The sequence below is a fragment of the Colletotrichum lupini genome, chromosome 7 (assembly GCF_023278565.1).
Source record: "Colletotrichum lupini chromosome 7, complete sequence".
NCBI lineage: Eukaryota > Fungi > Ascomycota > Sordariomycetes > Glomerellales > Glomerellaceae > Colletotrichum > Colletotrichum lupini.
The window spans coordinates 3,316,054-3,328,119 of record NC_064680.1 but is presented as its reverse complement, the minus strand read 5'-3'; the positions used below and the strand labels follow the sequence as shown (position 1 = coordinate 3,328,119).

Here is a 12,066-nt window from a genome sequence, read left to right as displayed (position 1 = left end):
CGACTATCGGAACATGCGTTGGTCCGTTGTTTGGAGATCCGTGGCTTGAGTCGGGATATCCAAGCACCAGGCAATACGGCAAATGGCGAGCCGCGTTATCTGCTGGCTGTGGTCTCCAACCGATTTGTGTGGCAAGGAAAGGGTGTTGTAATTTATCGTCTTTCCTGTTGGCTACTCATGCGAGTAGAGATTGATGCGACACGAGCCTTTGCAAGTGGCTGGAGAGCTCCAATGTGTTGGCAGAGTAGCACCTCATCTCCCAGGAACCCCCACCATGACATGAGTTGGAAGACATGGCGCACCCCAGTCTATAGGTTGTGGCGTTGCTTCCAGCAATGCGGATTTCGGTCGATAGAGTTCCAATTGCCCTTTGTCGCGATGACATGGAGGTACTTGCAATGGATTCGACATGGATTGCAGGATGTATTCGAGAAGTTTGCCATATTGGCTCATATTGGCTTCCGAGTCGTCGGCGATTATAGCATCTGTTTCCTCTGTCGAACCTTATCCGTAAGGGTTGGACTGGAATGACGATAAGCCCATGATCAATTTCTTCGACGTGGCAGCGAAACAGTGCGGATGAGTCTCGCTTTAGTTAAGATGAGCTTGACGCACTCTGAAGAAAGCTGTTTGACTGCCTCCTAGGTTAAGCCAACGCAATGGCCCGCTTGGAGGTAGTTCAAATTACCGTCTGACGGGATACCGTATTACGGAAAGCCCTAGAAACATACCAATTCGTCAATGTGGCGTGTTCCCGAAGGTTGGGCCGCTGGTTTGTGGCACAGAAATTCGTCGCACGCCGAGTTTGTTGTGGATAAATATTCTGTGGTCGTTTGTTTTGACTGTGTGCAGACCAGGGCATATCGTCATTGAAACGGCGTGGAGGTGGCGAGAAGGAGACATAGACTGAGTGCGTAGTACTTCGTTCTCATCTGCCCAGGATAGCAAGCAATGCATGCTCATTGCCAAAGAAACGGTGCACGAGAAGCACGACGGAGAAACCTCGTGGGTCAAAGATTGTAAGGGGAAGTTTGCTTGTTGCAGAAGTGAAAAAGAGAAGTTGCTGCGGCCAGTACGTATTGCACGCGCCAATGGCCGATGTTAACCCAACATGATTACACAGTCAGGTACTACTAGGTATGTAGGTACCTTAGGTAAAGTAAGGCAGGCATCATGCAAGGGGTAAGGTAGGTAGGAGCGATCCATGTCTACCCGACCTTGGTCCTTTCTGCATCTGAACGTCGCCTTTAGGTTTGCTTGAAGAAGGGACAAAATTCGACCTTTCTTTCCCCAGACTTTTCCGAGGTGGGCCGATCTAGAAAAAAAGGGACTGCACAGCGTCTGGCGCCTGCCGCCTGCTTCCAGAACCTGAGGAGCTTCTCGGAGCGCATTCCGATTGGTCACGGTAGGTCCCGTCGCAGATCCCCCTGCGTCCTGTCCTAACACGTGACGCCATTTCGACTCGGAGCTCCCAAGACACGCAGCTCAACTCTTCAGGGAATCTGACACATGCAGCAAACTGTCCCGACCAATCCCGCCAGATCACCACCTTCTCACGCAGACCAAGTCAACACGGGTGTTCAGCATGAACGGGACATCGATTAGCGGGAAAACATCACTCGATGCTGGTACGAATTCCACTCCCGCTCTCGCTAGGCGCAGCTCATATCTGACCCTGAGGCAGCCGACTATGATCCTATCGAGCACCTAAACCACCTCTTTCCACATCCCTCAACCGTAACCTCAATCAGCCGCGTTTCCGATACACTACAGACCCATAAAAATGATCTCGCCGTCGAAATCTCCAGCCTTGAGGTCGCCCAGGCATACGGTCCCGATTCGAGCCTCGAGCGCATGCAGTCTGCCCAAGCCGAACTCGCCCAGCTCTTCCGCAAGATCGAGACCGTGCGATCCCGAGCAATCCAGACCGAGCAGAACATCACTTCCATGACGGCCGATATAAAACGATTGGATGGCACGAAACGGAACCTCACATTGAGCATGACCGCGCTGAAACGACTGCAAATGTTGACGACGGCATACGAACAGCTGAGAGGTTTGGCCAAGACGAGGCAATACCGAGACTGCGCGAGCCTCCTACAAGCTGTGCTGCAGCTTATGAAGCACTTCAACAGCTACCGGAGCATTGAACAGATCGCCACGCTGAGCCGAGGCGTTTCGGAGCTGCAGCGGGAATTGTTGGAGCAGGTCTGCGAAGATTTCGAGATTGCGTTTGCCAAGGGAGAGGTCGCACAGCGCAGGGGTACACTGGTAGAGGCCTGTCTGGTCATGGATGCCTTGGGCGACATGGCTCGGACGCGACTGATGAACTGGTACGTCAATACGGAACTACGCGAGTACCGCCAGGTGTTCAGGGGCAACGACGAGGCCGGGAACCTGGACAATATCGGTCGCAGGTATGCATGGTTTAAACGCATGCTCAAGACTCATGAGGATGAGCACGCTGTTATTTTCCCGGCCCATTGGCGCGCCAACGAATTACTGGCCATGGCTTTCTGTGACGGCACTCGAGACGACTTCAAGGGCATCCTCGAAAGAAGCATGCGCAAGACGGATGGGCAGAAGATTGACGTAAACCTTCTTCTGAGCTGCTTACAGGAGACGTTGGACTTTGAGCATGGCCTAGAGAGGCGGTTTGCCAACGAACCGCGCGCCAGTATTGATACCCTGAGCTCATCCGACGACAGAGCATCGAATTTCCATGGTTCGATATCAACTGCTTTCGAACCGTATTTGAGCTTGTGGGTGGAGTCGCAAGACAAGCAACTTGCTACAATGATACCAAAATACCGAAACCAGCCTCTGCTTCCGGAAGACGAAGAATTTTCTACGCAAGCCGTCATTTCCTCAGCCATTGAACTGTTCCACTTCTACAAACTCACATTATCACAATGCGCCAAATTGTCTACGAGTGACAGATTATTGGACCTTTCCAAAACGCTGGCAAAGTACCTCGACGAATACGCACAACAAGTTCTTCTGCACATTTTGCAAAGGGCTGGACCTCAAGGTCCGCCAATTCAAGACGTCATTTTGGTGTTGAACACGGCAGATTTCTGGTCTACGAATACTACCCAGTTGGAGGAAAACATCAAAAAGCGCATCGACAATGACCTTGTTGGAAAAGTTGACCTATCATCACAAGCCGACGCCTTTCTTGGCGTGGCCAGCGCTGCTGTGCTGACGTTAGTACGTAACGTTGAGATCGCCTGCGAGGGATCTTGGCGTGAGATGCGTAACACAGGCTGGAGCACCATGGAGACTGTGGGCGATCAAAGCTCATATGTTGGTGAGCTTTTATCTTCCGTGAACGGTAAAGCCGAGGAGATCCTAGGCCTTTTAGTCAAGCAGCAATACGCCAGGGCATTTTGCGATAATCTGGTGGACCATCTCGTCAACGCCTACATTAGCAACATTGTACAATGTCGCCCAGTTTCCGAGGTCGGCGCTGAACAGGTATGCTCCCACCACACACGAGTCCTCACACATATACTGACCCCCATTTAGATGTTGCTCGACAAGTACGTTTTGATAAAAGCATTCGAAAATCTGCTGTCATATCACAACAAGTCTTTTTCAACACCGCACGCGGCTCCAGCGGGCTATGTAAAACGAGTGAACCAGACAATGAACCGCATAGACCCTCTCCTCAAGACGCTGCAAGTCCGCCCTTCGCCACCAGAGGGCTTGGTCCAAGCATACTTGATCCACATTGCCGATCGCTCCGATACCAACTTTAGAAAGATTCTCGACCTCAAGGGCGTCCGCAAAGCCGATCAGGGCCACCTTGTGGAACTATTCGGCATCCACCGCGAGGGCAACCTCAGCGACAAACTCGTCCAGCAATCTCCGCTGCTCACGCCGTTGATGGCAACCACAGGACTCGGCAGTTCCGGTCTTGGGGCCATCAACGCGAGTACCGCTCTCACGAGCGCCAGCAGCGCCATGCCGGGGTTGCCGAGCAAGTTTGACGCGACTTCGTTGGGTGAGAAGCTTCTGAGCGCGGCGAGGGACCTGGGGCAAGGAACCGGTCCGGGCGGCATCGCGGGTACGGAGAAGGCGACCATGAATGAGAATCTCAAGAACTTTGGCAAATTCTTCCGGAGGGACATTGGAGGTTTCGGCGCCAGGTTTGGGAAGAGGGACGATAGTGCTGACGGCCAGCGGTGATGTGATTAAGGATCAACGGATAAGCAATCCTAGTCGGATAGATGGTTGAACAGAATGATCCCAACTGCCACAGCCACTGTGAGGTCCTCTTCGTCGTGACATTGGTTCCCCTGATATATCCCACTCTCGTCATCATCACAACCCATCTCATTCGTTCCTTTCTCCCCCCCTGTCAATGGCCCTCAATCCACCCACCCACCACATATAAATCCTCCTCAACCTCGCGCAGCAGCTCTGAATACCTCTCAAGGCAGCGGTGATTAATGCCATCGACTCCCTCGGCACCGGGGAGAAGCCCTTGGGCTCTGGGGTTCACCCAGCGAACAAACGTCTCCTTGTCTTACTATGTCAGCTAAGGTCCATTACCCCACAAACGGCCCCCGTTCTCTGTCACGCACGTTCATCGTGCAAACATCGTCAACGAATACGAGTAGGCAAGCATGCGGTTCTAAGGAACAGGACTGCCTTTGAGTTGTGAAGAACGTGAACACCCGGCCCTGTAATTTTGCCACCATGTGGCAGGCAACGGGCGGACAATGAGCCATTCTAGTCTCTTCTACCTTATGCCTTCATTTCTTAGCCCTCCAAAGCATAAGGTCGCTTATCTCCCTGTCTCTAGTTCGTCTTGAAAGTACATGACACTACGTAGTATAAAAACGCCTAGCCTCACGCAGCCGTTTTGAACATTCCCCAAGGTGATTAATGCTATCGACTCCCTCAACCCCTCAGCATGTTCTTGCAAAAGGGTTTAAAAGCTAGGAAGTCCCGTCGAGCAAACAGCTCTTTGTCTTGATATACGGTTCAAGGTCCATGATATGTCAACGCCCATTGTTGTCCGTGACGTACGTTCATCGTGCAAATATCGTTGACGAATACGAGCGAGCGGGCGGGAAATGGTCCAGAGGACATGATCCTTCCAATTTCGAGTTTAGTGGACGGCCTTGATGAGCCGGTCGTGATGATAATGATCTCTCACTCTGACGAACCCCCTCTTCTCGAACTCCTCAACAGGAATTCAATTGAGGTGGCGTCATGTCGGGCGCGTTGTCTGATGATGAGAGGCCTTTGTCGGGTTGCTTGTGTCCCGTCTCTCATAATCACGAGGCAGTTGAGTACGACTGTTGGCTATCCCATGCCGTTTCCCGATGGCTCGCACAAGGCCGTCAGCCTTTGCCCCTTCTCCTGTTGGTCCAGAATCTACTAGACCTACCTGGACTGATATAAATACTGCCCGACCTCTCGCAATCATTCAAATGAATTACCAAGGCAAACCGATGATTAATGCCATCGACTCCTTTGCTCAAGCCTTGTGATCCCATGTCCTGTCAGACCGATAGTGAGAATTTGCCATATTCATGTCGCTGTTCCCGGAGATCATTCTAGCAACAACTATCTCTTTATCTTAAGATAACCACCGTCATCTTTCAGACACGTTCATCAATTCAGCAATCGTTGACAAATACGAGCGGGGATATAAAGCCTGATGAATAGGGATGCTAAGTGTGACGAACGAGAATAGAAAGCATGATAAATAGGAATGGAAAGCGTGATAAATGGGGACACAAAGTATGACGAATGGGGATGTAAAGCATAACGAACGGGGACATGAAGCGAAACGAATGAGGGTACGAAGCGTGATGAATGAGAACACAAAGCTTGAAAAAGTGTTATGGTTCCTTCAGGCAAACCACCTCTATTATTTCAACATACAAATGCTTCTCTCATTATTTGTCCTGTATGTCTATCATCATGATCAACATTAGCAAATATGGACGGGGTCACAAAGCATGAATAGCACGTTTTTCATCAAAGCTTTCCATCCCCTTTACTCAACTGCTGTGCGTATGCGAGTCATGAGAGACTTGTAAGAGATACTGAAATAAGCTCCTTGAAACGCTTCCGAAGGATCAGCTACCCTTCCCTAGGAACCAGCTTATCACGTCTTTGCAAGAAGTACTAGATAACGCCTCCTGGAAGAATGGCACATTTAAGAGATAAATCATTTCATCATCAGCCCATTCGGGAACAAGCGAGAAGGAACCTGGGCAACGCAGAACACCCATGATGAAATTAACCTTAGGAGGCCGAAGTTCCTCACAACACAGTTGACACAGAAAACAATCACAGAGGCTAAGATATAGGAGTAATTTGAGAGAAGGGGTGTAGAGAGCCGCAGGCTCAACCACGATACAACGTTGAATTACTATCATGATTATGTACGCTTAATCCAACGAGTAGTGATACGGATGTCATTCCATTTGGATACGAGTGGAGTTCGTCAATCATAAGCCTTTTGTGAGCAAAGTCTCGGTTTCGCTCGCTGACGCAGGCTAGATAGATTGCTCATAACCCTGTCGCCTAAGCGCGTCTCTCGGTAGCCCGAGTCGTCGGCTATTATCAGCCGGCTAAGGCCGTTGGCCCCTTTGCCTAGTTAAGCATCTTGCCTAGGGTTCATTCCATCGGTTGCTTGTACACCCTCTGTGAAAGTACATCCTGATGTGATGCAAGAGACGCTGGCCAAGACCAAGTCCTTCTAAGACGACTTCCACACGTTGCTATCCAACTTCTCATCTGGCACAGCAACAAAATCCTGGCCCTCGTCGTTGTCACTACCGTCGAGCGACCCATCATAAGAGCTGGTCTGCCACGCCGACAGCTCGTCCACGCGGCGGATGCCCATCATCCACGAGACGAGACCGCGGGGCACCCAGCGGCCGACGAAGCCGTAGACGCTGGCGCCGAGACCGACGCGGACGGTGCCGCTGGTGATGGACCCGTCAATGACGTCAAAGACTGCGTTGTGGAGGTGGCGGAGGGAGCTGCCCTTCAGACCGCGGATGCGGCCGGCCGAGATGGCGGAGGTGCTCTGCATGACAAAGTTGCGTCCGTAGGCGTGGCGGGCGTTCTCGGGCCACATGAGGGTTTCTGTGGCGTCGGCGTCGATGCCGGGCCCGCCTTCGAGGAGACCTCTCTGGGAAGGGTGGGTGTGCTTGGCGGGCTGGAAGCCGGTGAAGTCGAAGGTGCCCAGTTGCATGTGGGTCACGGGGATGCCGAGGGGTCGCAGCTCTGCCGTCAAGACCTCGGTGAAAGCTGATAGGGCGGAGGAGACGGTTGCCTCGGGGGCGTGGAAGGGGGGGTTGATGGAGGAGATGATGGACGGCGTGAAGACGAGGACCTTGGGCGGCGTCCACTTCTCTCCAGGCGGGCTTAGGCGAGTCGTCAAGAGCGGCAGGAAGGCTTGGATGGTCAGGATGGGGTGGAGCAGGTGGGTGTTGAAGAGGTCTGCGAAGCTGGAGGGCGGGATAGTGGCGATGGGTGACGTTTGGTAGTTGAGCGACGGGATGAGGATGACGGACTTGAGCTGGAGATGGTTGGGCCTCGTCCGCGGTACTGGGGCGTGTGGTGATTGAAGGTACTGCGCGAAGCTGTCGATGGCAGCGCCAGCTCTGGGAGGCTATTACATACGTCAGTGAAGGCATAAACTGCATACCGACTCTACTCACATCCGTTGTGTCAATGGTCAAAGGCAGAATGTCGGGCCTTGCCAAGCTGTGCACCATGCTCTCATCCTCCTCGGCGTTGCATACGATGTAAACAATGAATCCTCTCCTCTCAAAATCGAGTGATAGCGACCTTGTCAAGGGTAGTGTCGGTGAGCCCGCGATAACGACAACCTCGAGACGGCCGCCGTTCCTAGCCCGTTTCGCCCGGCGCGTCTTCTTGCAGAACCTGCTACTCCTGTATGATCGGTATGCCACGACTCCCACGACGGCGACGATGGCACCGGTCAGCAGCTTGTGTTCCTTTACCCAACCGTGCAACCTCTCGTACCGGCTCATAGCTATCACCTCAATAGGAATATGGCGGACGGGGGGCTTCGGCCGCACCGAGTCGGGCAGCCATTCTGAGGAGGAGAGCGTCTCTCGTACGGCCTGTGCAGCCTTATCGACGGTAGGGTTGATGAGGTTGGCGAGGTCGTCGGAGTAGCCCCGGATCTTGTTGGGCAGCGAGGACAGCTATAGGAACGACAGGGCGGTGTCAGTAGAGAGCTCTCGTGATCACAAGCTTGGAGGTGTTTGGTGTGGGGGCGGATGATGCTTACAACGTCCAAAAACTGCTGGTCGTCCGCTGACATCTTGTCGGTTTCAACCCAGTTAACAAGCCAAGAAGTACTGCTGGAGAGAGGGGAGTGTTGAAAATTCCTGATCTTTGACGTCCAACAGCTTCTGGGGAGATGGGGGTTCAGATAGCTCGACTCTCAAGACGAGGTCAGGTAAGGTAGGTCAGAAAGTGGACTCGCGTCGGCGGCAAAGAAAAAAAGGTCAGCGACAGACCGCAAAGAGGCAAAGCACTCGAGACCAGCGCAGCAGTGCAGCTTCTTTCCACCCAAAAACGACGTGGGGAAAAGCCTCCGCCGTGTGTGGATCCATCCGTTGGCGTTTCACTGGCTGCAGCAGCACCGAAGGGTCCGGGCTTGATCCGGCCGTCAGCGGTGATTGGTCGACGTCATCACCGAGCCCACCCGTTATCGACCGGTGCCCGTGTACCGTGTACGTACCTCGAGCTTTGTTTTGTTTCCCGCCGGCTTGCAACGTCACTGCCGATGCCGTCCACACCGTTGCATAAAATCCCATTTCAATATCAATACCCATCTTCAAGCAAAACCCCCTTGTGCGCCCCTTTCCACATCGACGTCAGTCTTCGGGGCATAACAACAACATAGCCCCTCATTTCTACTTCCTTACTGAGAAGATTGATTCACGGTTGCAACAGTTGTCCATGTTTTAGACCAACTCCAATCTATGCATTCATCACTTGCTTCATATATCTATCTCCTCAGCCCCATCTGATGCTCACCAACTTGATTTAGTCAATCAAGTCATACACAGCTCATGAACTGACAGGTCTTTCTGCCAGAGCCCAGATACAGCCGGCTCTTAGAACACAAGACCCTTGGTCTGCTTCATCTCCTTCAAGTTGTAATTCTTAATCATGAAAATAGCAATGAACCCAAACACCATCACCGAAGTTCCAGCGGCAAGCATCCGCGTCTGAGCATATCCGTATGCATTCTGGATAGCGAGTCGCTCATCGCTACCCACGGGATAGCTCAGCTGCGTATCGAGATCCGCATAGATATCCGCCAGACTCTCCAGCGCAGACTCGGGAAGGTTCCGCTCCAGAGCCTTCTCAAACGTGTTGGTCCAGATGGCCGCAGAGATGGTGTTCCCCACAGAGCCGCCAATGTTGCCGCAGACGCTCAGGAGCGCGAGCGCGGCGGCGACGTGCTGGTGGTCCACGGCCGCCAGGATAGCGACCTGCATGCACAGGATAAAGACGCTGCCACCAATGGACGTGAAGATCTGGCACATGACAAGGTACCCGACACTCTGGCCTGGCTGGCGGAAGTAAATCATGAGCCCCTGGCCAAAGGTATACAGCGGCACGCCGACCATCAAGAGCCAGCGGAAGCGGCCCGTCTTGGAGATGGAGAAGCCGACAATGAAGAGGAGCACGCCCGAGACGACGTCAAAGGTGTTGCCGACGTAGCCCGCGTTGGAGACGGAGAGGTCGTTGACGACCTGCAAGAAGGAGGTGAAGTAGCTGTTCCAGCAGTAGTAGGCGACCTGGTACGTGATGTCGAGGACGCAGACGCCGATGACGGTCCTGTCGGAGAAGAACTCGAACTTGAGGAAGGGCTTGGGCGCAAGGTAGAGCTCGTTGAGGAGGAAGAGGGCGAGGACAACGAAGCCCGTGACGATCATGGCGATGATGTAGGCTGATTTCCAGCCGTCTGGGGCGGTACTCGCGAGGGAGAAAGGGAGGAGGAAGGTGACAAGGCCACAAGCGAAGAGGACGATTCCCAGGACTTAAGTAAAGATGGTCAGCAATGTCCTCGAGGCTTAAGCAATGGCGGAGAATGGAATGAAGGAACATACCGTCAAACTCGATCAGACCCCACCAGACATTCTGCACAAAGCTACGGCCGCTAGGCTCGCGCACCAGAGTACCACGCTTCTTGGCCTTGTGAATGTTCCACTTCAGGATGCTGTACATGGGCACGGCAACGACGGGCAAGACAATGGAGAAGCAGCCAAAGCCCCAACGCCAGTTGACGTTGTTGAGAAAGCCCTCGGCGGCCTTGGGACCGGCGAACGCCGTGATGATGTAGGGCGAGGAGGTGAAGGCGAACGCCAGGCCTCGGTTCTTGACGTGGGTTGAGTCCGCCGTGATCACGTCGATGCTATACGTGAGACCGGACCAGCCGACTTGCCAAAAGACCTAAGGATTTCCTTCATGAGTATTTTGGTTGTTTTCTCTTTTCTTTGCGCCAATTTGGCGATCAAAGTGCGGGAAGAAGTCTAGAAACTTACGGTAGCGGCACAGTACGTGGCAAGGTTCTGGCTGGCGGCCAACATAATCATACCCAGCGTCGCGAAGAGCACCATGAGCAAGAACCCCTCCGCTCGTCCCCAAAGATCCAGAATCTTGGCCAGCGGGATGTACACCGAAGCCGTCATGGCGCTGGACACAATGTCGATGACGGGGAGGAGCGAGTGCGACTCAAAGTCGCTGGCGGCATACGGCGTCAAGCTGGACAGCACGGAACTCTGGAATCCATTGGTGAGGTACAGAAACCACATGCTGCACAGGGGAGTAAATGACCCTAATATCAGTCATGCCATTCCTCAAGATGCGAGTCTCGCCAGGGTATGCGAGAGGTTCGAGGGAAAGAGTCCTTAAAAGATGAAGATGGCAATCAGCGAGTTCTTGCCCCACGTCAAGGTCAAAGCCTGCGCCAACTTGACACCATGCTGAACCTCCTGGCTGACCCTCTGCTCCTCGCCCGGCTTCTCGTCGTCGGGCGGGATCTCACCCAGTTCCTTGTCATCGATGTTGTTGGCGGTTTCCGGCGCCGTGGTGATGGTCATGGGTGAGTCGTCGACCGGGGCCGGCTTGCGGCCGAGGGCCTCACGAAGCTGCGAAATCACTGCCATGATGCGCTTTACACCAAAGACAAACAAAGCGGAAAGCGGCAGGAAGAGATTAATGACCAAGTCCAGAGTAAGAAGAGAAAAGCGGCCGGTGGTTTGGGGGGGTTCGCCTTGTAGTTAAAGACCCTTCCAGAGGAGGGCGCAAATATGTGCCGCCTTTCTAGCGTGCCACTTTTTGGCGACCTCGCTAAGTTCTACACCATCCCATCACGAAGTTAGCGGCCGGAAGGATTCACCTTTGACCCACGCACACCACGTCCCCCTTTCAACAGCAGGCTGTGATCTGATAAGATGCGGCTACTCGTCCATACTTGCAGAGATCAGAGTTGAAAAACGGGCACACACACACACACCACCAGCGCGCAGGAGACCGAAGTCGGGGCCGCTTAGTGTGCTTTCTTGCGCCCAGGAACCGAGAGGTCGGGAGGCGACCCATGATGGCGGCGGATGAGGGGCCAGATAGATCACAGGATGGATGGCGTTGGGGTGGGAAGACAAGACGGGACGGAAGAGCCCTGGAGGGGACTTTGGATCCTGCGAAAAGCACAAAGCAGCTGCGGGCTTGGCGAGAGCAGACCCGCAGTGCCGGGTTACCGACACCATTTCAGTGGGATGGGTGGGTGAAGGATACTCGGGACGGTGTTATCTGATTGATTAGATTAGATGGGCCAGACTGCAGACTTGGCCGGACTTGGCTTTGCGGGCCGGGGCGCTATCGCGGAAGGGGTCTGGCGCGGGGAGCTATTGGTAAGAGGGTATCCGAGCAGGAGGCAACAGAATTTTTTTAAAGTCTCATCTTTGAGTTGCGCGGTTGCTTGGCGAGCTAGAGTCTAGAGGGAGCCTGACTGCTGGGTCTTTTCCGAGGTTAGCTCACCGGACG

At 53.6% G+C, this 12,066-nt stretch overlaps 5 protein-coding genes across 5 annotated transcripts; 1 reads left to right on the top strand and 4 right to left on the bottom strand.

Annotated features, from left to right (window-relative positions):
- Window positions 1–3: 3 nt before the first annotated feature.
- CLUP02_14032 (uncharacterized protein) lies at window positions 4–453 on the bottom strand (the record flags this gene model as incomplete). The annotated part of the gene is made up of 3 exons (XM_049292965.1): window positions 4–113; window positions 176–308; window positions 394–453. The coding sequence occupies 3 exons, from the start codon at window positions 451–453 to the stop codon at window positions 4–6; spliced, it is 303 nt and encodes a 100-aa protein (XP_049150111.1).
- Window positions 454–955: 502 nt separating this feature from the next.
- CLUP02_14031 (uncharacterized protein) lies at window positions 956–4,191 on the top strand (the record flags this gene model as incomplete). The annotated part of the gene is made up of 5 exons (XM_049292964.1): window positions 956–1,019; window positions 1,295–1,405; window positions 1,485–1,628; window positions 1,685–3,477; window positions 3,529–4,191. 5 exons carry the CDS (start codon window positions 956–958, stop codon window positions 4,189–4,191), a joined length of 2,775 nt encoding a protein of 924 aa, XP_049150110.1.
- Window positions 4,192–6,724: 2,533 nt separating this feature from the next.
- Window positions 6,725–8,326, bottom strand: CLUP02_14030 (uncharacterized protein; the record flags this gene model as incomplete). Its single annotated transcript, XM_049292963.1, has 3 exons — window positions 6,725–7,645; window positions 7,695–8,207; window positions 8,294–8,326. The coding sequence occupies 3 exons, from the start codon at window positions 8,324–8,326 to the stop codon at window positions 6,725–6,727; spliced, it is 1,467 nt and encodes a 488-aa protein (XP_049150109.1).
- An 802-nt stretch (window positions 8,327–9,128) lies between these two features.
- On the bottom strand, window positions 9,129–10,835 carry CLUP02_14029 (MFS siderochrome iron transporter MirB; the record flags this gene model as incomplete). The annotated part of the gene is made up of 3 exons (XM_049292962.1): window positions 9,129–10,060; window positions 10,131–10,473; window positions 10,566–10,835. 3 exons carry the CDS (start codon window positions 10,833–10,835, stop codon window positions 9,129–9,131), a joined length of 1,545 nt encoding a protein of 514 aa, XP_049150108.1.
- Window positions 10,836–10,931: 96 nt separating this feature from the next.
- On the bottom strand, window positions 10,932–11,789 carry CLUP02_14028 (MFS siderochrome iron transporter MirB; the record flags this gene model as incomplete). Its single annotated transcript, XM_049292961.1, has 2 exons — window positions 10,932–11,296; window positions 11,540–11,789. 2 exons carry the CDS (start codon window positions 11,787–11,789, stop codon window positions 10,932–10,934), a joined length of 615 nt encoding a protein of 204 aa, XP_049150107.1.
- Window positions 11,790–12,066: the final 277 nt, after the last annotated feature.